This window comes from Mauremys reevesii, linkage group 1, assembly GCF_016161935.1.
Source record: "Mauremys reevesii isolate NIE-2019 linkage group 1, ASM1616193v1, whole genome shotgun sequence".
Lineage (NCBI taxonomy): Eukaryota > Metazoa > Chordata > Testudines > Geoemydidae > Mauremys > Mauremys reevesii.
In genome coordinates, this window is record NC_052623.1 from 170,142,935 (window position 1) to 170,168,548 (window position 25,614).

Sequence of the window (25,614 nt, forward strand, 5' to 3'; positions counted from 1 at the left end):
AAGTGCAAGGAAGGAGAGAGGTACAGTCACAAAGGTATATTACAAAACTTGCATAACACCCTCCTGCTCTACTGGTATGCCTGGACCAAGCCTGTACTTATCAGTAACCTAATTACTTGAGCAATAAATTCTTTTGCTTGTCTTAATGGGCATCTATACTGCTGTGCGGGTTTGACCTTCATGTCTAACAATACCATTACTATACCTAAATAAATCATGTTTAGGCAAACTTGCCAAACAGGGAATTCACCTTTTATCTGTTTTCTCTAAATAAGGCTTCTGGAGAAAAATAGTAATCATTCTTCACAGCCTTCTCTATTTAAAAAGCATCATTTATTCACAACTATTACACAGCTCAGATACCACAGTCATTTCTGATACTAAATAATTCTCTTATCCTTATGGCACAATGTATCTCCTTATACTTTTAAGATACAAAATAACTGCTGTGTACCTACAGTAACACTGTATGGTAAATGTGGTTCAATGTTTACTTTTTAGTGGTGGTAGGTCAGCTTAGAAAATATTAGTGTAGGTTTGCTAGCCTCTATACGAACTCCTGAACCTGTCCTAATTTTTAGTGTATTTTGTTTTAATAATCACCTGTTTCACAAGTTACATTAACATGTAACACTACTGTTAGTATGGGAGCAAAGACAACACTAATTCCAAAAAATTGATGTTGTTCTGATTAAAACTTACCACCTGCCCCAAACTCACCAGGAACAGAAAATACATTACGACAAGATCATCTCACAGTTAAGGTGACAGAATAAAAACTCAATAGAATCCCAAAAAATCTGTAAAAGTGTTTGTGTTGGCTTCTCCATTTTTTTCCTCTTTAAATTTATATTTCAGGTTGCTTGTCAGTGGCCATTGTGCTACACAGCCCACATTAAGTGAGTGTTATCCTGCATTATGCTTATTTTGGGATTTATTTGAAGGAAAACTGAAATTATGGTGCTGCATTATTAATGGACCATATGGGCATCAAGTTTGAGAGATAGGAGCTTAACAAGAGCACATGAAAACAATCTTTCAGATCCTTCCTGCCTCTTCTAATGCATAATCCATACATTTCTCTACTCTGAGCACAGGAAAAGAACTAAAATATTTAAAATATGGTGGTCGAGAACATTAGGGGGACAATATATTATTATTAAAAGGTCTCAGATAAATTAGACAATTAATTCAGCTCATCAATAGATTAATTTCTTGCACACAACTCTTTTAAAGCAACTACATTTGTTAATGTTCTCTAGACTGAGAGAAAGAAGCAGCAAGTAATACAAACCCTCTCATTTCTTGCTCAGTTATATGCATGTTCCCCACCGATACTCATTGCAACTGTTCTCTCATCAGTGTCATTGTATAATATCAGTTTTCAAATAATCTAAAAATAAGCATCATTTCTCTTAAGCACCAGATTTGATATTGTTCTGACTAAAACTAACCACCTGCATGTGGTGGGGTCCACATTACAAACACGCTTGTAGAGCTTTCACAGTAACCGCGATAAAGATAATTCTGAAAAAATATTGTATTTCTCAGTCTCTTTCCACTTGCTGTTTTATAGTAGCATCTTGGAAATGCACCTCATATCTTTTCTCCCCATCACATCTTTGCCAGCTTTTAAAACGTGAATGAAAGTGGGAGGTGAAGGTATGGGTCTGGGGTGGAGGTGACGACTGGGGTATTTGGGAGTGAGAGGAAGTGCATCTTTTGGATCTGCGGGGGAGGAGGCAGTGCTTCTTCAATCCATTGGGGGTTGTGGAGCAAGGAGAGGAGACACTTCCTGGAGGTGAAGAGGAGACATCCCTTAGGACTTGAGTGGTAGAGACACGCCCAAGGGAACAGGGACAGAATGACAGAAGGGAACATGACACACTTGAGGTTTGGGGACAGTTCTTCAGATGGTCTCAAAGAAAATGCGTTGCTGTCCCTCTCTCCAGTTTTCCTATAGGAATTCTAGCACAAAACTCCACACACCTGAAGGTTAAAATCTCAAAGTTCTCATGAAACTGACCCTATATGAGGAATCATCACTACCTAGGCTCGAAAAAACAAATCAATGCAAAAATCTAAATTATGAGGGATTGAAACATTTTCTGGGCAAGTTCAGTATTGCCTAGGTTCCTATAGTCAGTGGGGAATTCAGACAAAAATAGGCGAATGGCCCATCAATCAGAAACATAAATTTACTAGGGCTTTCAATTAATCAAAGTTAACTCATACTATTAACTCAAAAAATAATCACGATTTAAAAAATTAATTGTGATTAATCATACTTATAGAATACCAATTGAAATTTATTAAATATTTTTGGATGTTTTTCTACATTTTCAATATTGATTTCAACTACAACACAGAATACAAAGTGCACAATGCTCACTTTATATTACACCTCTACCCTGATATAACGCAACCCAATATAACACAAATTCGGATATAACGCGATAAAGCAGTGCTCGGGGCAGGGGCTGCGCACTCCGGAAGATCAAATCAAGTTCAATATAACACAGTTTCACCTATAATGTGGTAAGATTTTTTGGCTCCCAAGGACAGGCTTATATCGGGGTAGAAGTGTATTATTTTTTATTACAAATGTATGCACTGTAAAAATGATAAACAAACGAAATAGTATTTTTCAATTCACCTCATACAAGTCCTGAAGTGCAATTTCTTTATCATGAAAGTGGAACTTACAAATGCAGATTTTTTTTGGTTACATAACTGCACTCAAAAACAAAACAGCGTAAAACTTTAGAGCCTACAAGTCCACTCAGTCCTACTTCTTATTCTGCCACTCGCTAAAACAAACAAGTTTGTTTACATTGACGGGAGATATTGTAAATAAGAAGCAGTCAGCAGTGTCACCTGAAAGTGAGAACGGGCATTTGCATGGCACTGTTGTAGCTGGCATTGCAATGTATTTACATGCCAGATATGCTAAACATTCGTATGTCCCTTCATGCTTCAGCCACCATTCCAGAGGACATGCTTCCATGCTGATGATGCTCATTAAAAAAAAAAATGCATCAGTTAAATTTGTGACTGCACTCTTGGGGGGGGGTGTGTGAACTGTATGTCTCCTGCTCATTTTACTCACATTCTGCGTATACTGCATGTTATAGCGGTCTTGGATGATGACCCAGCATAGGTTCGTTTTAAGAACACTTTCACAGCAGATTTGACAAAACACAAAGAAGGTTTCTATGAGATTTCTAAAAAAAGCTAAAGCACTCGACCCCAGGTTAAGAATCTGAAGTGCCATCTAAAATCTGAGAGGGATGAGGTGTGGAGCATGCTTTCAGAAGTCTTAAAAGAGCAACACTCTGATGTGGAAACTACAGAACTCAAACCACCAAAAAAGAAAATCAACCTTCTGCTGGTGGCATCTGACTCAGATGATGAAAATGAATATCCTTCAGTCCGCATTGCTTTGGATTGAGCAGAACCCATCATCAGCATGGACACATGTCCCCTGGAATGGTAGTTAAAGCATGAAGGGACATACAAATCTTTAGCACATCTGGCACGTAAATATCTTGCAACGCCAGCTACAACAGTGCCATGCGAATGCCTGTTCTCATTTTCAGGTGACATTGTAAACAAGAAGCGGGCAGCATTATCTCCTGAAAATTGTAACCAACCTTGTCTGAATGATTGGCTGACCAGGAAGTAGGGCTGAGTGGACTTGTAGGCTCTAAAGTTTTACATTGTTTTATTTTTGAATTCAGTTTTTTTTTTACATAATTCTACTTTTGTAAGTTCAACTTTCATGATAAAGAGATTGCACTACAGTACTTGTATGAGGTGAATTGAAAAATACAACTTTTTTTGTTTTTTTTATAGTGCAAATATTTGTAATCAAAAATAAATATTAAGTGAGCACTGTACACTTTGTATTCTGTGTTGTAACTGAATGCATTTGAAAATATAGTAAATATCCAAAAATATTTAAAATAAATGGTATTCTATTGATGTTCAACAGCATGATTAATCACACGATTAATCCCAATTAATTTTTAAATCTCTTGACAGCCCTAAAATTTATTTAATAATTTAGAAGTTGCCTCTGCTTTCTCCTTGCTCTCTCAAACTGTCCATCATAAAATCCACAACCTGACCAAGAAACCCACATCACAGAAACTTACTTGATGGGTGACCCCTTTTCCATTTCTTCCCCAGCACCTTCCCTTACTCCTGTTGACTCTCCTGCTCATCAAGTCTTTAAGTGGCTACCTCTCCTCTTCACCTGGCCCCTTTAAAGAATGCTCCCTTCTCCTTTGTTGTTGACACTGTTGTCATTGAACACATTAGACCTAGGCCAGTGTAACTGAGAACAGAATCTGGCTGTCTTGGGCCTGTCTACAACTAGGGGAAAAAGGTTTTTTTAAAAACTGAATTGGCTAATGTGCTTTCAAATACCACTTAGCACCCAGCATAGCCACTTTTACAATGACATTAGGACGTCTTATTTCCCCCCTTCCTGGGAAAAATAATAGTTACTAACCTACCTCACAGGGGAGGTGTTAGGATTAATTACCATTCTCTAGGGTTTTGAAGATGTTATACTATATCTTCTTCTTATTATTATTCACTCCCTGTGGAGCATAAGGCGCCAACCACTCTCCTCCATTCATTTTGTTCTTGAGCGAGACAGCAGATTTCATCCCACTTCATTCCCATACCTTTCATTTCCTCTTCAATGGTCCTTCGCCACGTCCCCAATGGTCAACCTCTCCTCCTTCTTCCTTGTGGTGTCCATCGTAGGGCAATACGAGGGTGTCTGTCAGCATCCATTCTCAACACATGCCCCAGCCACCTCCATCTTCGTTGTTTGGCTTCATCCACTATATTGTTGATGCCCGTTAATCGGCTCACTTCAACACTGGTGATACGCTGTGGCCAATGTATGTTAAGAATTTGCCTAAGACACCTTCCTTCAAAGCTCCGAAGCCGACTTTCTATCTTCTTGTTGGTCCTCCGTGTTTCCGCCGCATAAAGCAACACAGAGCGGACGTTCGACCTGTAGATCTCTACCTTGGTTTTCATTTGCAAGATGGTTGACCTCCAAATATTCTGAAGTCTATAGAATGCATTTGCTGCAAGACCGATTCTGGTAGATATCTCCTTCTGAATATTACCATCAGCCGATATGTAACTACCAAGATATTTGAAGTCGTTCACCTCCTCCAATTCTACATCACATAACACTGTCTTCGTCGAGCTGGCTGTTTTTACTTTCATTATTTTGCTCTTACCGGCATGGATATTAAGTCCTACGCACCTTGCTACTCTACCTACTCTATCAGTCTTCTCTTGGAGGTCCGTCTGAGATCTTGAAATCAGGGCGATGTCATCCGCAAAGTCACAGTCTTCAATATGACCAGAGGGTCCCCATGCGATCCCTCTTGGCCTATCTTCAGTGGCTTTCCGCATCACCCAATCTATGACCACAAGAAATAGAATGGGCGAAATAACACACCCTTGTCTAACTCCCGTTCTCACATGGAACCGCTCTGCTGTCCCTCATGGCGAACACAACACTTATTGCCGGCATACATATCTTTGAAGATGTTAATCACTTTCGAAGGGAATCCATATATTTTTAAGATATTCCAGAGAGATGGATGGTGGACACTATCAAATGCCTTCTCAAAATCGAGATAATTAATGAACAGTGGCGAGTTCCATTCAAGAGATTGTTCCATTATCGTATGTAGTACAAATATCTGATCAACGCATCCTCTCCCACTCCTAAATCCTGTTTGTTCTTCCCTCAGGATCTCTTCTACTGCTTGTCTTATTCTCTGTAACAGAACTCTGCAGAAAACCTTCCCGAGCACTGATAGCAAGTTTATACCTCTCCAATTACCACACAAAGACAAATCACCCTTCTTTGGTAATCACCTTTCTTCCATGCTTCAGGTACCTTCTCTTCTTCCCACACCTTGTTGAATAGCTCCTATATATAATAATATATAATATAGCTCATAATATATGCTAAGTATTATTATAAAGATGGACTCAGTTCAAACTTTCAGAACCAAACAATCTCACATTCTGGGGAATTTTGGAACCAGAGCACATGAGTATGCCTAACCCTCCTCATTTGGCCTTTGGGCCCATTATTTTTCCATTTCACACCTCTGCTTCTGCCTTTCCCTGAGGACTCATCTGCCTTTTCCCTTGGTGGTGCGTCCCTCCCCACATGCCCTCACTTCCTTCCACCACCCCCATAAAGCTTATGAATTTTTGTTACCTTTCTGGCCTGGTGGCTCACCTCCTCTTCTATGCTCATTACTTCCCTCCTGGTGGCTGCCTTCCCCACCTTGACATCACCCCCCACCCCAATATTTTCTATATGTCAACAGCATATGTCCTTTTAAAAAATTGGAAAGAATAGCTTTTGATTTGGCAGCACCGAGGCATGGCTGGAAAAATTCACAATAATTAATTCCTATGTTATATTCCTAATGGTTTTGTTGTTGTTGCTGCTTATGCTGTTTTGGTTCATGTTTCTTGCATTTAATGGTTTTCTTCAAACTGGAATTGGCCACCATCCTTGCTATCTTTATGATGATAAAAATCTCTCTGTGTATATCAACTCCTTAGTTCCCCACTCATGAAAAACTTGCAGTAGTCTCTAAAGCCAGGCTTCCGAAGTAATGGCTATCATGTTGTTTGATATGAAAGAATCCCTCATTTCCAGTCTGTGCTAATCACCATATGCAAGATGGATCTTCCCACAAACCAGAACACTCCTTACCAACCTTTGATGAAAACAATGGTGATTCTCTCCCATCCTCTACCCCAACCCAACCTCCTATCATGTTTTTACTCTACCACAATAGATGCCACATAATAGTGCAATCTCACAGTAACCTTTCTGTGTTGAACTGCAGCTTGGCAATCCACACACTTCTATAATCATGTCTGTCTGCTCTGCGATGCCTGTTATTTACCCAAAGAAGAAGAAAAAAAAAAGTCAGAAATGTGTTGTACTTCTGCAGGGAGTCATGGGGTTTTCATTTCACTTTGCCTCTCTATTGTCACTTTGCAATGAATACGTGTTAAGGAACATCTTGTCTGGAGAACTGCATCTAAAATTAGAGATGGGAGCAGCATATCTGTTATACCTTTTGTTTCACATTTTGGGATGTGTTAACAGGCAATGGAATTCTTTGTTTAGCAGACTTAATAATTGGGTCCATAGAGGGGTTTAACAATCTTTGACTTGCTTTATTTTAGATGTTGTGAGCTGATAAATCAGAGTACACACTGGGTGCTTTTTTGCTTGCTGCCTACAGATCACCCCTAAAAACAGTCATTAAACTCTGAGTTGTTTTTAACTTGACAGCTTAGCACACACTATAATGCATTCCAAGTTTCTTCCGAAGGCTCAGGCACACACCTACTCCACCTTGCCATGTTTGCTGTAGTACTGAGTCCTGCTGACCGCTTTTTAGCAAACACTTAGTGCTTTTGTTGTGCCATTCAGGCATGGCCCATAGTATTGAGCATTCTCCGGCTGCACTGCCCCAGAGGGAGACATATTCCTTTCCAGAGCCTGGGCCAGCTCTAGGCATCAGCATTCCAAGGATGTGCTTAGGACGGCCTTTTTCATTCCGGCTTTTTTTTTTTTTTGCTTTGGCGGCACTCCATTTGCCCCCCCCCCTTTTTTTTTTGGCTTGGGGTGGCAAAAAACCTAGAGCCAGCCCTGTCCAGAGCTCCAGGATGTAGAACCTATGAGTGCCTGCTGTGCACCTTAATAAGGACTGTGCACTCAGTTTATTCTCTCCATTCCTGTGTGAGCAGCCAGCTTTGTTATTCAGTTGGGTAATTCCTCAGAATGGGGAGCAAAATTGCCAAACTTGATCTTACACAGCTGACTAGGCCTGAACAGTGCTGAGGATGAATTTACAGATTTGAGGATAAGACAAATCATATTAATTGCATCATGCAATGTCCTATGCAGAGATGGGTTCTTCCCTGTCAATCTGTCAGTCAGTGTGAGAAGATATTTAGAAGGCTGACAGTCTACAATGGAGCTCAACTAGGAGGAAGCCACAGGCTAATAGATACCAAGGCCAGAAGGGACCATTGTGATCATCTAGTTTGAGCTTCGGCATAACACAGGCTATAAAACTTCCCCAGAATAATTTCCAGAGCGCATCTTTTAGAAAAACAGCCAATCTTGATTTAAAAATTGCCAGCAATGGAGAATCCACCAGGACCCTTGGAAAATCATTCCAATGGTTAATTACCCTCACTGTTAAAAATGTATGCCTTATTTCCAGTCTGGATTTGTCACGCTTTAATTTCCAGACATTGGATTTATTCTTTTTTTGCTAGACTGAAGGGCCTAGGATCAAATATTTGTTCCCCGTATAGATACTTACAGACTGTAATCAAGTCATCCCATCACTTTCCATTTGTTAAAACTAAATCAATCGAGCTCTTGAGTCTATCACTATAAAGCCATGTTTTCCAATCCTTTAATCATTCTCATGGCTCTTCTTTGCACCCTCTCCAATTTATCAACATCCTTCTTGAATATCCTCCCATATTCTATAAGCATGGGGTGGGGAAGGGGAAGATGCCTTACATAACAGCTGTGCAAAGGTGGGGCCCCCACCACTCATACAACGACTGAGAGATGGGAAAGGCCCTCTCCCCCATCTCAAGGTAATTTCTTTATTTCCCCACTGACAAAATGCCAGACTTGGACCTGATCCTCTCCCTTTCTCCAGGTCACCCTCAGAACTACTTACAAGTCTGGGGCTGAAGCAATTCTTGCAGGCTGCTTAACACCAGCAGCGGATATGGAAGACAAAGTAGTGAAATCATTTACATGAGCTACTCCAGAGATCAGCAACCTTTGGCACACAGCCCGCCAGGGTAAGCCCCCAGGCAGGCCTGGTCGGGCCAGTTTGTTTACCTGCCGGGTCTGGAGGTTCGGCTGATCGCGGCTCCCACTGGCCACGGTTCACCACTCCAGGCCTGGTGGGCCACGTGCCAAAGGTTGCTGATCCCTGAGCTCATTACTCCCAAGCTAGGTTTAGTTTTTCCCCTCATGCAGCAGGCCAGCTTTTACTCTGGATAATTTGACTTGCTCTGCAGCCAATACTTGTGCACTCATGGGGCTTGCCAGCCTTGCAAGGCCACATTCACTAATGTCTTCAAGAAAAGACCATCTATGTTCAAATAAGACAATGGGAGTTTTGCCAAAGGTTTCAGTGAGAATAGGAGCAGAACCCCATCTCTCCTATTCCATTTAGTGCTGCAGAAATGTAACAATAATCAGTCAATAACATTACTCCATTGCTCTCACTGAATCAATAAAAACTATATTGCTAATGCTAGTTTTGGCTATTGCACCTGCAGAAACAATTTGGGCATGTGTTTAAAAGCATTGCTTTTTTAAATAGATTTTTGTTCTGTTTTCTGTTTTAGTCTTCTCTTTACTACTGAAGGAATCAGGATAATTTCTCATTACTGTACACAGCTCTGCACACTTGAAACCTGAGCAGGTGATTTGTTCTGATTTTTCTCCATAGGCTTGTGCTGGGGGCAATGCAGATGCAGGCTACTACGAGTGGTGGGAGAGGTAACAGGACACAGGCTGCAATAGATATCACCCACGCTTGAAATGGCCCTTTCCACAGAAGCTGCACAGGGTCATAACTCTGCATATATTTGGGGCAGGAAAGGACCAAGGGAGCCGCTGCATATTGAAGCATACAGGCCCTGCCTGATGGTTCAGCTTTTACACTTGCACTTCTCTCAGAGAAGGAGCAAGGTTTGTGCAGGTCTGGGTGGAGGCCTATGGAAACATGGCTCCTGTTGGAGCAGTGCTGTTTGAGCAGGCAGGGGCTGGAACTGCAACAGTACAGAGGGGATGGCTTCACACACACGTCCCTAAATCTAGGGGACATGACAGTCTTTGTCCAGATAGAAAACAGTATCCTCCTCTGCTTAATTATGTTTTTTCCCCCATGCTCCACCTCTTTGCTTTGCCCTCTGCTCCCCTGGCCTTGTTTTGTGTCACTATCCATCTTTTAAGGATTCCCTATCGTGGCCCCTAGATTGGCAAGCAATCACACCTTGGCTCTGATGACTCCTACACTGTTGTACCCACTCTTTCTTGACATTCTCCTCAGTCCACTTCTCCTAATTGTAGGCAACTCCATTATTAATATTACAATGATCGTCAGTCAGAAAATGACCCTTCCTTTTCCACCCAACCCTGCTTTGTTTAGAGGTTTTTTCCTTTATCAGACTGAGATTTTTCTTGTAAGTTTTTATAAGTCTTTGAAATATTAGAATGTATTAGGTAGCATCCAAGCACATCTGCAGAGGAGGGAGGGTACTTTATAAATAAAATTACTTCTTTAGATGTTGGTGCTTCAGAGATCACGGGTTTAATCACTGTTAATTGGGGCTAATGCTGCAGCCATTTCATGCCTGGAACTCCAGTAGATACAAAGGAATGTTGGAAAGCATATGGGCTGCAAGCCTGGATTTTTTAGTAAAGAAAAGAAAAAGAAAATTAAAAAGCCAGCCTGCAAAATAGGAGGAAAACAATAAGAAAAAGTTGTAAGCAGAAGACAATTCTGTAAAGCCTGAGACAATATTTATGCTTCAAAATATGTTGGCCCAGCTACTTATAAATGTTATCACTTTGTTTATTGAAAAGATTGAATGTGAATTCTTAGATTGGGGACAACCTTTACTTTATTAAAAAGATATACTAAGCAACAATTCTTCATGTGTATAATACACAATTAGCCAAATTCTGCCCTCATTGACACTTGTAAAATCCCACTTAAATCAAGGAGGTGGCATGGGTTTAACTACGGGGAGAGTTTGGCCTATAATTTTTTTACCTATAAGAAGCTGTAATGGCATAATCATGGACGCCTTCGTATCCAGGGAGAAGAGTAGTTAACATTTAGCAAAGGGGAAAAACTAGGCATGCTAACAAAACAAAACAAAAACACCTTGTTATAAAAATTAAGTATTTTTGCCAAGTGTGGAGCATGTCTACATTGAGTTGTGAGGCACACAGCAGAGGTTTTGTCCTCTGCACAGCGTAGAGAGGAGAGATAACTTACACACTGGCTAGAGATTCATCTTGGGAGCCTCTGGAAAAGACAGCCAACTGTAATATGATGGAGGTGGGATCAGAATGCAGGAGGGGTGCTAAAATTTACAGGGTTCAGACTGGACACTGTTGCAGTTTTTGGTCACTCTTGACAGAGCATTCTCATTCCAAAGCAGGACAAGAAGATCTGGCATTTTTTAAAAGGTATTCCAGGAGCTTCACTGGAGTTTTACTAATATAGAACCCCTCACAGCTACAGCTGATAAACTGGGAATTGGAAGCCATGTATTTTAAACCCCTGCCTTAATAATATTGCTCATACATGAGTATTTTTCTTCCCAAATTAAGAAGTTTTCTCATCCCAGGGTTTTAAATGGGGGGGGTGGGGAGCTCACCACTTTCCTACTCAAATGAAAGGAGCTGGCTTTGTGAGAAGCCCTAGATTTTCCCTTTGAGTTCACCCCTGAGAAAAATTAGTCTGGTCCTCACACCTGTACAAAGTTGGCATCAGAACATACTCACTTTTCACAGGTATAGCTGACTACATCAGGTGCTAGGCAACAGAGAATCATGCCCAGAACATTTTGCTTGCTATTTATTGTAGGATTTTCAAAAGCACCTAAATTACCTAGAAGCACAAGTTCCATTTAAAGTCATGGTGCATGCTTTTGAAAATTCCACTCAGACCAACCTTTCCCCTCTTGGTAACATCCCATTCCCAGTTAGGCAAACCCATCATACTAGCACTTCACAACACACGGATTAAATTGAAAAAACCACAAAAAGCACAAAACCAAAGGGAAACTGTGAAACACGACCACAGGATTTTACATAAGCAAAGATAGTGATGAGCAGGAGGAAATGAAGCTTCATTAATTAATGTTTGTGAAGTTTTTGGGAATTGGGATCCTCAGTCAAAACGTGCTATAGAAGTATAAAGAGTTATTATTTGTTACACTTCTGTTCTCTGATCCATTCTTTATCTGCTAGATCCTTGTTACTATCGACTGGTGGAGGCACATGGTATGGAAGCAACTTTTGCCTAGACTCAAAAGGTGTGACTCTGCAGTGGAGCTGGTTATGAATGAGTGGGACTGTTTCTGCTTGCAGTATATATGCTGAACTGGTTTTTCATGATTGGCACATTACGTAAAATACCTTTAAGGAAGAAATGCAAGGCTACAGTGCACCTTGGGGAAACTGAAGACTAGTACACATATACAGACACAGTAATAATAGCCTTGCAAGTAAGAAAATGCTGAACAACTGGTCTGACATCAGAACATGACTTTTCTGTAAGAACATAGATAATTTGAATTTTTTAAAGTGCTATTGATTTGAAGCCTGATTTTCTGAGGTGTTGAGCAACTGCCTGTCCCTCTGACCAGCTGGAGCTATAAGTGCTTACTGCTTCTGAAAATCAGAAATTGTTACTTGTTCACGAACAAGAAGCATGTTACACTTAATAGAATTTTCCCCTATGTATTTTAAATATTTTAATTAGTAGTGAATAAATGACAGGGATTGAGATGTTGAGTGGCAAAGAATGAGTTCAATGGGTAGCAATGGAGAATCTCCAAAACCCCAATGAACTGAAGCCCAAACTACTCAAAGGACACCTAACTAGCTTCAACATCTAATTAAACAGTGGCCAAGTTAAAAAGACAGCAATGACTCCCCTGGCTTATTTAGAGGAGAAAGGTGCTGCTAAAATGGTACAGCTGTTATTTGTCCAAAAATTCCTGACCAAGAGGTGGTGCAAATGTTCACTCAAAACAGGGTGACCAGACAGCAAGTGTGAAAAAATCAGGACGGGGGTAGGGAGTAATAGGAGCCTATATAAGAAAAAGCCCCAAATATTGGGACTGTCCCTATAAAAATCAGGACATACTAACTCAAAAACAATTTTAATTTCTGTAAATTCAACACCTGACCTGCTTTGGGTACTTGCTCAATGTCAGTCCCATTCGCTGGAGCAGAGAAAGGCTAATAGTTTTTTCTTTCATGTACACACACAACTGACTTATTGACCTCTTCTATGAAGAATGAAGAGGGAATGAGAGAATGATCTGGGAGACACAATTAATGCATCAGGCAGAAAAGCTGAGAATTACTTTAAAATATGCTCACTCTTTAATATATTATGAGAAACTCAAGAAAAAATTACATCTAGAACACATGGCACCTTTAGGTAGCCCTATGTTGCTGGAAACTTGTGGATTGCAGTGCACCGATTTTGGTCGTGTCCTAAAGTGCTGGAATTCTAGCATACCATCCAGGAACAAATCTGGATGATCACTGACTCTCTCTCTCTAATGTCTTTCTGCTCTGCACCTCCCCCCTCATAAGCCGTTAAGGACTTTTGATCCCTTTCTTATTACAGTGGCCGACCAAGCTGGCTCAAAAGTGAGATCTCCCCATACACTCTGCTTGATGGAGACAGAATTGCTTTCCTAAATGTACTGAAGACTGTATAGCAATGGGGAACTCACTCCAGGGATAAGATGAGATGGCCAATAAGTGCCTCTCAAAGTTTGCACAGCTTCCTCTTTGTGTTAAAGAGCTATGCCTTCTAGGGTTGTATGAGCCCCATGGGAAATGTACAACTAATCTGAGTTAATTATAGTTTAGGGTGTTTTTCAGGCTCAATGTTTTTTGATATTGCCCTAAGTTACCAAAAACTAAGTACCTTCAGTGTTTAAACTAGGGGAAATGGAGAGTAAAGAGCTACGTGCCACATTTTTCCTTGTTTTTTTTCCCTGACAGTAGTAGTAAGAAGTGGGGGGTTGCATTACTTGATACTTTAAATCAGTGCCGTGTGTCTTTTCATACTTCAAAACTGCTGGTCACAAATGGGAATTTTCAGTATGAACTTGGGTACCATTGACTTCAAATCGGACTAGCGTTAGGGAAACACTGAATACTTTTGAAAATTGCAGTGTACAAATGTAAATGATCTGTATATACGCTTGTTATAATGAAAGGTATAAAGGTACTTAGGACAGTGGCGAGCTAGAAAGTCTGATTATATATTTACAAGTACTCCTGACATTTGAATTGGTACCTAAAATTATCCTTGATTTGTAATTGCATCTTTGACAATATCAATACAAGAATAAGCAACAAAAGTAAGCACCGAGAATTATGATTTGCATCCTTTCCCATGTTATGATTGTAAACAATCAGATGTACTCCAGAACTCCTCCAAAGAAGATTGCTCAACTCTTTCTTCCAAACAACTTTTAAATAAAATAAGGCAAAAAAAATGTAATGCTGATAAAATTGTGCAAATCCTGGTTCCCGGATGCAGACAGTTTTAACCCTGAATTTCTCTGGCGAGCTTTAATGAGTTTGTATGTTAATCAATAAGGTGACTAAATTATATTTCATCCTTTTCCATGTCCTGTAAATTACAACTTCAGTAGTCTACAAGAAAAATCAGTCCTGTTGCTTGTATCATATTTGGTTTACTTACTTGTATGATGGGGTTTTTGTTTTTTTTTTTAAACACAGAAATTCATAAAATTTGAGCAAGAAAATTGAAGAAGATTACAAGCATCAACAGAACAAACTCTCATTGGTTGACTATCCCCTGAGGCAGGGGTGGATTAAGACTAGTTGCGGCTTGGATCCACCATAATTTCAGAGACCCCCACAAAAATTTCAACCCACACATTTAATTTTGCCACAGCTCTTTTCTGAAACACTCCTCACTTGTGGCACAATCATAGAATCATAGAACTGGAAGGGACCTCGAGAGGTCATCTAGTCCAGTGTCCTGCACTCAAGGCAGGACTAATTATCTAGACTACTCCTGATGGGTGTTTGTCTAACCTGCTCTTAAAAATCTCCAATGATGGAGATTCCACAACCTCCCTAGGCAATTTATTCCAGTGCTTAACCACTCTGGACATTAGGAAATACTTCCTAACTGTCAACCTTGCTGCAATTTAAGCCCATTGCTCCTTGTACTATCCTCAGAGGTAAGAAAAACAATTTTTCTTCCTCCTCCTTATAACAATACATTACATAACAGTTTTCAAGTATGTAAAAGGTATAACAATATGACACTTCTTGCTTGCTACCTGCTAAGCATGATCTCAGTTACAGATGTCTAAAATTATAGTAATTTATTTGGTTCCTACAGTGATACAGTAGGGTTCAGTGGAGTTACTCTAGATCAGGGATTGGCAACCTTTGGCACAAGGCCCATCTGGGAAATCCGCTGGCAGGCCGGGATGATTTGTTTACTTGCAGCGTCTACAGGTTTGGCCGATTGCAGCTCGCACTGGACACAGTTCGCCGTTCCAGGCCAATGGGTGCTGCAGGAAGTGGTAGCCAACACATCCCTTGGCCCGCGCTGCTTCCCGCAGCCCCCATTGGCCTGGGACGGTGAACCGTGGCCAGTGGGAGCTGCAATCGGCCAAACCTGCAGACGCTGCAGGTAAACAAACCGTTCTGGCCTGCCAGCGGATTTCCCTGATGGGCTGTGTGCCAAAGGTTGCCAATCCCTGATCTAGATTAATACCATTGTAAACGGACCAGCATCTGGCCCAGTGAGAGTCACTGGCTTGGCAGCTCCTTGGAAATGACACCTCCCATTTGGCTCGGAGTTGTACATGGCTATAGTTTACCATCATAAATCTCAGTTCATATCTGCAGCATCACTACTCATGCTTAGTTTACATACAGACATCAGGCCAAATTCTTCATTCATTTACACTGGTATAAATCTAGAGAAACCCTACTGGCTTTGCTGGAGTTTCTCTGAATTACTCCTGGTGTTTTCTGTTGCTTCTGGCTCCCCTCCCCCGCACCCCCACCCCCTCCCAAATTTCTTAGTGCTGACATTTTCCAGGATTGCTGTCAGCCCAAAGGTGAATTCTGGGGGTGGGGAGGAGAAGGGGTGGGTTGCTGGGATACTAACTCCCTGCTAGGAACAGAAATACCCCACTTCTGACAGGAGGGCACTATCCTGTCTCCTGCACTCATGGTACTGTACCAGAGAATCACAGACCCTTAGAGAGAGAGAGAGAGAGAGAGAGAGAGATGCCTGACCAAAGTGAAAAGGACTGAGGTAGTCAAAGACTACCTTAACTAATGAAGAATACTAGATTATGCCTAAGTTTTGCTATCAGAGATAGCAGAAATGGGTTCAACTAGCACTGGTGGATATTTAAAAACAGAGGTTAAAATTGTAAACATGTCTCTGCCAGAGAAAGCAGGGCAAGCGGAGTATTGTGGGTACAGCATAACCTTGCTGTGAAGCAGATGTCTGCAAAGTACTGCAGCAAGTTTCATTGGAGTAGGCTTGACTGAATAGCTCTTGGACTCCAAAAAAGGCATTGGGAACAGCAGGCAAAAAGGGACACCACCAGGATAACTGGACTTTTCAGAGAAAGGTACCCAATGCCATTGGGTTAGGTAAGTGCAAAGGTAACAGCTGTGATTTCAGAACATAAGGGAAAGGGAATAACTAAATATAGAACTTAGAAACAAATCAGCACTCAAGGAACGAGAGGTTGGATCAGGGTGAGATGCAGTAGGCCTTTCAGCAAATAAAAAAGATCAACTCTATTTGGTGTATGCATTTTGCTGTGACGCTGGGAGTACCTTTCCCAGACCTGACAAAGAGCTCTGTGTGGCTCCAAAGTTCATCTCTCTCACCAACAGAAGTTGGTCCAATAAAAGATATTACCTCACCCACCTTGTCTCTCTGACATTATTTGGGGGCAGGTGGCCTTGGCAGCACAGAACACTGGTGGTGGTGAGCCACAAGCAGGGGCGGCTCTATGTATTTTGCCGCCCCAAGCACGGCAGTCAGGCGGCTTTTGGCGGCGCACCTGCGGGAGGTCTGCCGGTCCTGCGCCTTTGGTGTACCCGCCACAGAATTTCCGCCAAAGCCGCGGGACCGACGGACCTCCCGCAGGCATGCCGCCGAAAGCAGCCTGACTGCCGCCCTCATGGCGACCAGCAGGCCGCCCCACGCAGCTTGCTGCCCCAGGCACGCGCTTGGTGCGCTGGTGCCTGGAACCACCCCTGGCCACAAGCCACTTAAGAATATAGGTGGATATGAAAACCACACTGAACAAAAACGAGGGAAAGACTTGTACAGCAGCAAGGAATTCTCTCCCTCTCTCTCTCACACACAAACACAGGAATATAAAATACTATCTGTATGCAATATTGTCAAGTTAAAATTCCCGTAGAATCCTTGACTTTTGAATGTCTTGGGTTTTTGCATAATTAGTTTCTCAGACTTAATATTGCATTATTGTAAATTTTTCCATTTAATTTCTATAGTATGTTTTAAAGAAAAAAAAAAGAAGCAAGGGTGAAGGAAAAAAAAAAAAGAAGAGGGGAATAAGAGACTAGAATACTAAATCTCCGGTGAGCAATATCATTAACCCATCTTTGGAGATTTTATATGGCAATCACTTCCTCAACATATGGGGCAGTGGTTTATAATCATATCTCTCAGTTCATATGTACAGCTTCAGTGCCCGTGTTAAAGACAGACAGAAGGCCAAATTCTTCTTTACACTGGTATAAATCAATAGAAACCCCACTGTATTCATGAGAGTTTCCTCTGGATTTCCACTGCTGCTTTCTGTTGCTTCTGACTTGCCCCCCCCCCCAAATTCCTTTGATACTGAGATTTTCTAGGATTGCTTTCAGCCCAAAAGATAATTGGGGATGTGGGAGGAATCTGACCAAGATCTATTTAGTAGCTGTTTTTCAATTATGAACTTCAAATTATGTTTCTTTCCAGTTATTGTAAATTTTTCTTTTGCATATGTATAACTCAGAAATAGCTTTACTTTCAAAGCTGGAATTCTCCATGGAGCTAGATTAGGGATAGTCTCTTAGTTCAGCTTCAGGTGGGGAACTATTTTTCTGCATTAACTAAAAACTCCATTCTATACCTCTCATCCTATAACCATTTAAGCACATGAATACCTGTACAATGCTTGAGTACACCTGTTCAACCTTGCTGCAATGGGACTATCCACATGTGTAAAACTATGCAAGTATTCCTAGGAGTGGGGCCTATTATTGTTCTATTACACACTTTAAATGATATTTTACAGTTTTGGTTATCCTCTGCTAAGACATCAGTTTTAGTTCATGGTGTCATGTTTTCTTTTTGATTTAGTTTATTCCTTGATCCCATCATAGCAGTATTTTCCTCAAAGCATCAGAAAATTTAATACAAAAAAAAGCATGGTTTCCCAAGTAAAGGCAGCAACCCTGTAGCCGTCAGTGTATCTCAGCTTTCCTGCTGGCACTTTGGCTAAGCAGATTTCTGAGGCAGATAGAATATTCTCTACCCATATAACCTGCAGCACCCATAACTGCAGCCATGCATATAAAAGTATTGTGTGTCCTCTCATTACAAAGGCCGGCTTATTTCCTTAGCACATGCAAAACGTTTATACAATAAGTGAGGGTTAAACCTGAGATTTTGGGGTTTTCTAGAAGGAAAGTAGAGCATATTTATCCTCAGTGTCTTTTGCTGGTTTAGACAAACCCAGCCCTGGCTAGCCTTTTATTGGCTTTGAAAGCTGTTACGCTTGATTGGTCAGTTTACCTGTTTGAGTCAGTGGAATTTTAAAGACAATGAAATGCAGCTAAGTACTAGCCAGCATACACCAGATTTAAGCTGGTTTGAAGTAGCAGAGACTGCCTATTTAAAAGGTACTTGGCACAAACAAGATCTATTTTGGAGGAGCGTCTCTTCAGCTGCTTATTTTTTCATCTTCAAACAAAACTGCTTTAGGAACTTCTTATCCTGCCTTGTCTCAGACGGAAATATGGCCAGTGGTGTACTGCAAATCGTTGGACTGGTAGTTGGTGGCATTGGCTTAGCTGGGACTTTTGCAGTCACTGGCATGCCTCAATGGAGAGTAACTGCCTTCATTGAAAACAACATTATAGTATTTGAGACCATTTGGGAAGGACTATGGATGCACTGCATCAGACAAGCCAACATCAGGATGCAGTGCAAAGTCTACGACTCCCTCTTGGCACTCTCACCTGATCTACAGGCATCCAGAGGACTGATGTGCTCTGCTTCAGCACTCTCATTCCTTGCTTTTATGATAGCCGTTATGGGCATGAAGTGCACTCAGTGCACTGGGAACAACAAGCGAATCAAGGGTCACATTCTGCTGGCAGCTGGAATTCTCTTCATTCTATCTGGTATTGTTGTGTTCATCCCAGTGTGTTGGGTTGCCAATACCATCATCAGAGACTTCTACAATCCAGTTGTCAATGTAGCACAGAAACGAGAACTTGGGGAGGCCCTCTACATAGGCTGGGTATCCGCATTCTGTCTCATCGCTGGGGGAGCAATATTCTGTTGTTTCTGCCGTTGTAATGAGAAAACCAGAAACTACAGATTCTCAGCGCCTTCACATCATACATCTTACAAAACTCATCATATGCAAAGGAAAACTGAAAGCTCATATTCCAAAAGTCAGTATGTCTAGTTGCTTCTTGGTCTTTTAGCTCAGCAAGTCAGTCTTTGTGAACGGACTTCAACGTTCACACTGAACTACAAGTAGGTCAGAGGAAACTATTTGTATTTCATGCCTTAAACTACAGTAGCCATCCTTAAATTAATGGACTATAGTTAAAATCTATGAACTCTATCATGGCTAATACTGCAACACAGACAACGTATTATAAAGTTTTATCACAAGAGAAAAAAAAAGTTACACCTTTATCTGTTTAGGTGTTTTAAAGTTTCAATTTGCTTTAAAAATATTTAGCATCCATGTAAAAGTGAATGTTTAATTTCTTTTTAATAGTTATTTGGAACAGGTTTTGGGTTTATTTGGGGCTGTGTTTCATATGGCAAATATTACAATGGGCTTAAATGATTCTATTGCGATATAAAATACAGATTGATTGCTGGAAAGAAATGGAGCAAACCATTTTTTTCTGGGCATAGGGGATAAGACTGAATGAGGATAATGAAGTACTTGTTTAAAAGAACAATAGCTAAGGAATTAATACATTGTAAATGAAGGGTACTGTGAAGAATTAGCTCAGCAGTGAGAGGGAGGCCAAAATGTTTGAAAAATGTCCCTTATTTCAGAATGAAAGTTTCAGGGTAGACACACTGCTCTATATTTACCTAGAAATATTTTTACTGTAAATTGATATCTATTTTGAGATGGTGAAAGGTCTGACTGGTTTGTTTTTAAAAGCGACAGTATTCTACAATGATGCCGCTAAGCACTGCAATTTACAACATGGTTATAACAGTGTTCTGGATCTTTATTGTACAATACAGTCTTCTTTTTTTTTTTTAAATATGGGTATTTAATACAGCCCTCATACTGCAGTGACTCCCCTGTGGGAAGATTCTTTCATCTGCACCAAGTCCCACTGAATTCAATGCAGAGGTCTGCCCATGTGCAATCTAGTGCAGAACTAGGGCCTGAAGGGGTAAAAAGAAGGATGTTTCAGTGTTTTAGTCACTGCTCATTTGCAAAATGCAAACAAGATTTCTAATAATGTGACTGTGTACCGCCCATATGGAAAATAAGGGAATAAGAATGTATCCTGTAGAAACTACATAGGGTCTACAGAAGTTACGCTAAAATCCCTACTGAAATTAACAGAGAATGGTAGATGTTTTTAACCAGTGGAGAAGGTGATCTCCTGGCCCCACTGAAATTAGTGGGATGTTTATCTTTGACTGAAGTGGGACCAGAATTTTGCCTGTGGAGTTTAACAGAGTGTGAGATCCCTGTTTTACAATTTGGATTGGTTTAAATATTCTGTGGAAAGGTTATAATGCAATCCTGTTTGTATTATCGTTCTCTACCCTTAGGATATTTCTAGCTGAAAAATATCAGGCACTAAATTCTTCTTTAAGTCACACAGGTGCAACTTCCATTGAGCTAAAGAAATCAAAATCCTCATACTGGTTTAGAATTGTCTATTTACAGTTTTAGGTTATGTTTTTTAAGCTATGTCTAAATACACATATTTCTATTTTGCCTCATTATTTTTAAAGGTGATTCATGGCTATGTACATGCACAATGTGCACAATACATATGTGCACTACATATGTTAGAAATACAGGCAAGCTGTGCAGTATATTACAGTTTTATTTATCTTTTATATTTGCAATCCTTCTATTTGTGGGAGAGGGCTGTTGTACTGATTTATTGTACTATGTGAATGTTATTCTCTGCAGAATGTATAGCTTCAAACTTTCATTTATTTTGTCAAAAAGTATTATTATGTCTTTGTGTTCGCACCTTGTTCTTACACTTTCACCCATTCTGTTTCATGGGTTGTAACAATGAGTATAATAAAATCATTTGTTGAGTTCACCCCTTTTAACTAGGATGCAAGGTCCTACTCAAGAGGGTGTATATATTCATGTACTATAATTATTTACACTATCATGTGACATAAGTCATGCATACAGTAATTATCTATGAATTTAAAGAAAGAATCTTAAATGCAACAGATAAGTAACTTTTTGTTTGCAATCCAAAAATGTTTGTAAACTTAGTATGCCCAATATATACAGTATTATAAATTATAACATTTATTTCTGGCAGCACAAAACATTCTAGGCGCTGTACAAATACACATAAAAAGGCACAGAGATTTTAAAAAATGCTTACAGGAGTTGGGACTGCAAGTCTCATCAATGGGACTTTAATGCTTTTGAAATTCTCCCAGAGAATCCATACACCAAACCAGATTACTATACAAGTATATCTGCACGATTTGCTCCCCTCCCCAAGTACAATAATATTTACCATGTCTTCAGTACAACCATTTCAGTTCTGAACAGAAAAAAAGTCTGTTCATTTACAACAAATCTTTGGTAGTCTGGCCAGACATCTTCACAGAAGGGAATATATTCAGACATACTTGTGAACCAATGGTATTAGGAATGAAATTACTCCCATCTACAGCAGACTGCTTCCTTAGTCAGAAGAAACATACATTCCAAGAGGACAGCAACAGATTGCAAAACCTGACTGCACTGTTCATAATGCAACATTAAGTTTTATTTTACGTAAATGTAGTTAAGTGTTAAAAAGCCTGAGCTTCATGTATGGAAATGCAAAAGAGTTGAAAATCAGAACAAAGTTGTGTGAGCTGAGTTCATACTCATATAAACTTAAACCAAGATTTTCCAAAAGAGATGCCTAAATCCATGTTTAATCTCAGCTCTTTTGAAAAATCCAGGGACTTCTTTAGAAACCTAATTATGTATTTCAGGAACCAATTTTTTTTTAAACCTTGGTCTTAATTAATAATTGTCTCAAAACTAGGGCTGGTCAAACATTTTCCATCAAAACTTCAGTGGACATTTTTGACTTTTTGTGAAAAAAAGGAAAACTAGAAAACTAAAACATTGCAGCAAAAAAGTGAAAAATTTTATTCTGAATTGCTGCCACAGTAACTCAGGGGAGTTGTTGTTTGGGTGCTTCTTGCTCCTCTACAGACCAGACTCTTGAGCTGGACTACAATTCCAATGATTCACCACAGCCATAGGACTTCTATGAGGCTCTGTGATGGCTCGGGAACCATGCTGTATTAAGGGATTTGTAGTCTAAATTGAAAGACTGGGAGACACAAGGTCAGCATATCTGAATCAAAATTTTTGGTTTTTACCTAAAAGTTTTGGTTCCTGATTTTTTTTTTTTTTGGCAGAAAAGTCTAAATTTTATGCGGGGGTGGGGTGGGGAGGGAACAAAAAACAAAAACAAAAACAAACAAACAAACAAACCACATTTTCCAACCAGCTCTACTTGAAACACCAAAATACAAGGATTCTTTCCCTTTTCCTCACTCACGACATTTGGATAAAGGTTATAACAAACCCATTTAAAATAATTTTACTTCATTTTTTTCAGATTAAAATAGAAACTCCATACAGCTTTACTGGTAAACTTTCAGGTACTCTATCCTATAATAGCATATGCTTTATTGTTTATAGATTGAAGAGATTATTTAGGAAATAGGATGCTTGACACTTATGAATAAAATTCCTGGCTCATCTCTGCCCTGCACCTTGTACATTTATTAATGTCAGTGTAAAGTGGGACTAGAACATTATCAGATCTGTTGCCTAGCATTTTAGGCCTACTTTGCATTGGTATAAAGGACTACACAAAGTGCCAGGTGACAGAAAATAGGGCCTCTTTGGGCTCAGGTGAGTGAAGGTTTAAGATTTCATTCAATGATTTATGATTCAATAACTAAGTCCTTGTCTATATTTAGGATTTTCTGAAATTCTCCCACTGTCGCTCTAGTGGTGGAAAAGTCCCACAGGCGCAATCCAATATTATACACTTCTTAGATTAGATCACACAGATTACAGCTATATGACAAGTGGTAAAATAGCTGGTGACAGGTATGTACTAGTAACCCCAGCAACAGAGCTCCAGTTTCAGAAAATGCTTTTTGTGGACATAGTAACCCATGATGGTTCTGTTTCAAACATGGCTAACAGCCAATTGAATAAGTTTAAAAAAATAAAAAAGTTATATAGATGCACAGGCACAACTGTACACCCGAGTCTCAATCATCTGGTACCTTGCAATTCTGTATATGAACAAATCACTCAACGTATACTGGGAAGTTATCAACTTTCTACAAACCTATTAAGATCACTTGTATATAAAAGGCTAGATCAGCTGTAAAAAACAGTCTGGACTATGCTCAATACCTGCCGAAGCTTTTCAGTACATGAGGTGTGTTTATGTGTAGACACACAAGTAGTGTGATGACAGATTTAGGACACCCTTTCATTTTATAAGCAACACAGACTACTCTGGCACAGTGGTATATAACCCATCTAAAACAAACTAAAACTAAGACATCTCTAAAATGCTTCTCCTACACCAGATGGACATGTAGGAGAGTATTTTCCTGCAATACCCTCAGATCCGTAACCTCCATTGTGGTTTCAGCATGCTCGTCATGCAAAAATTGAAATGACCACCGAGGTTGCTTGTGCAAATAAACTGAATATACAAGATCATCATCATTTAAATTAACATTGAAGAAGAGTTAGCTAAATAATACCTTTAAGCTCTTTGAGCTGCTGTACTGAGATGTATTTCAGTAAGTGCCTTGATTGGAAGACAGTACTTCCATGGACAATTTCACTGCACCAGCCAATTTGTGTCTGGTAAAGGTAATTTCTTGGAATTATGACGTTATACATAGGCGGTAAAAAGTAATGTGAGCAACAAAGTTTCAGTTAGAATGGCCCTGTCCCTTTCCCTTCCTAGATATCCCTAGAGAACAGGGTTGTTGGGACCAGAAGAATTGTTCCCTTACACAACTTCAGACTCTGTATGCCTGGAAAGCTTTCACACACTTTTGACGATGGGCCTTTTGGGGGACATGGACACCTTTCAGATACATGTATTCCTTTGTCCTCATTCTCCTTCCCATGGCATGTTCTGTCACACACGATGATGCAATGGCACTTCACCAAATGATGTCAACACCACAACAACATACAAGTAACAGAACTGGTGAGGACGCCTCTCCCTCTATTCTGATATATTTAAGCTACTACAAACAATCCCCAGGACCACCCTCCTTCCATTTTCCATTCCATAATCTTTTCTACCTCTTCTCTCACTGTCCTAACGCTATACACTAATAATTAGTTGAGACTCAGACCCCGTATCTTTCTTTTCCCCATAATGCTTTCAGATGTTAAGTATTATATTATGTGCTATAGTCTGCAAAAATCAAGGCCATTTCAAAGTTTGTGAGACAGATACCATGGATGATAAAGTATCAGATTCAGATTTCAGCACAGTACACTCGGTGCTACTATCTGGTACCACTAATGGAGCAGGAATGTCATAGAAATGTTTCTTTGTTGTCTCCAGGGTACCCAGTGCTGATAATTCTTTTGTTGCCATTCACTGTACAGGGGTTTGCTACCAGCAGACTGGCATGCCAGTGTAAACCATCACATGCAATACAGGAAACCCGTGTAAGGTCATGGAAGAAGGAGCCCATATTTGCTACTTTGAGAAACCACAGATAATGCAGGACTCAATTAGGTGTCTCATTCTAGACAATAAATAGGGGCAAGCACCCAACAAATGTGGACACACTGGGTTCAGGATCAAACAGTAGCATACTTAGTTACAAACAGTATACCCATCCTTGGATCCAACAGATTCATACGGATTATGGGAGCACTAACAGATCCAGTGCCAAAGCAAAACTAGCTTGCCCTTCCTGCAAAATGCCGTTGCTTCAGGCTCCAACACCAGCACAAATTCCATAGTGTTTTGTGCCAGTTGTGTAGCCTGTGCCATCACTACATGACTGGCAAGCCAGTTCAATTATGTACTGTAACGGTTTGATCCATGAGTAAACACTTATTTTATCACAGAAAATTTTTTCAGTTAATTCATCTCACATCATTTCATCCAGTACTAATCTGACTGTATACAGTGCTGCTAATTCTCATAAAAGCACTCAA

The 25,614-nt window shown here is 40.1% G+C and overlaps 1 protein-coding gene and 1 long non-coding RNA gene across 2 annotated transcripts in view; one reads left to right on the forward strand and one right to left on the reverse strand.

The window, feature by feature from the left end:
- Positions 1-9,626: 9,626 nt before the first annotated feature.
- Positions 9,627-25,614, reverse strand: part of LOC120395924 — a 41,038-nt gene continuing 25,050 nt past the window's right edge. Inside the window, exon 3 of the long non-coding RNA XR_005592890.1 lies at positions 9,627-10,525. This is a non-coding gene — a long non-coding RNA (uncharacterized LOC120395924). The remainder of the gene's footprint in view (positions 10,526-25,614) is intronic.
- LOC120395920 (claudin-8-like) lies at positions 18,928-19,605 on the forward strand. The gene has a single exon (XM_039520736.1). The coding sequence runs from the start codon at positions 18,928-18,930 to the stop codon at positions 19,603-19,605; it is 678 nt and encodes a 225-aa protein (XP_039376670.1).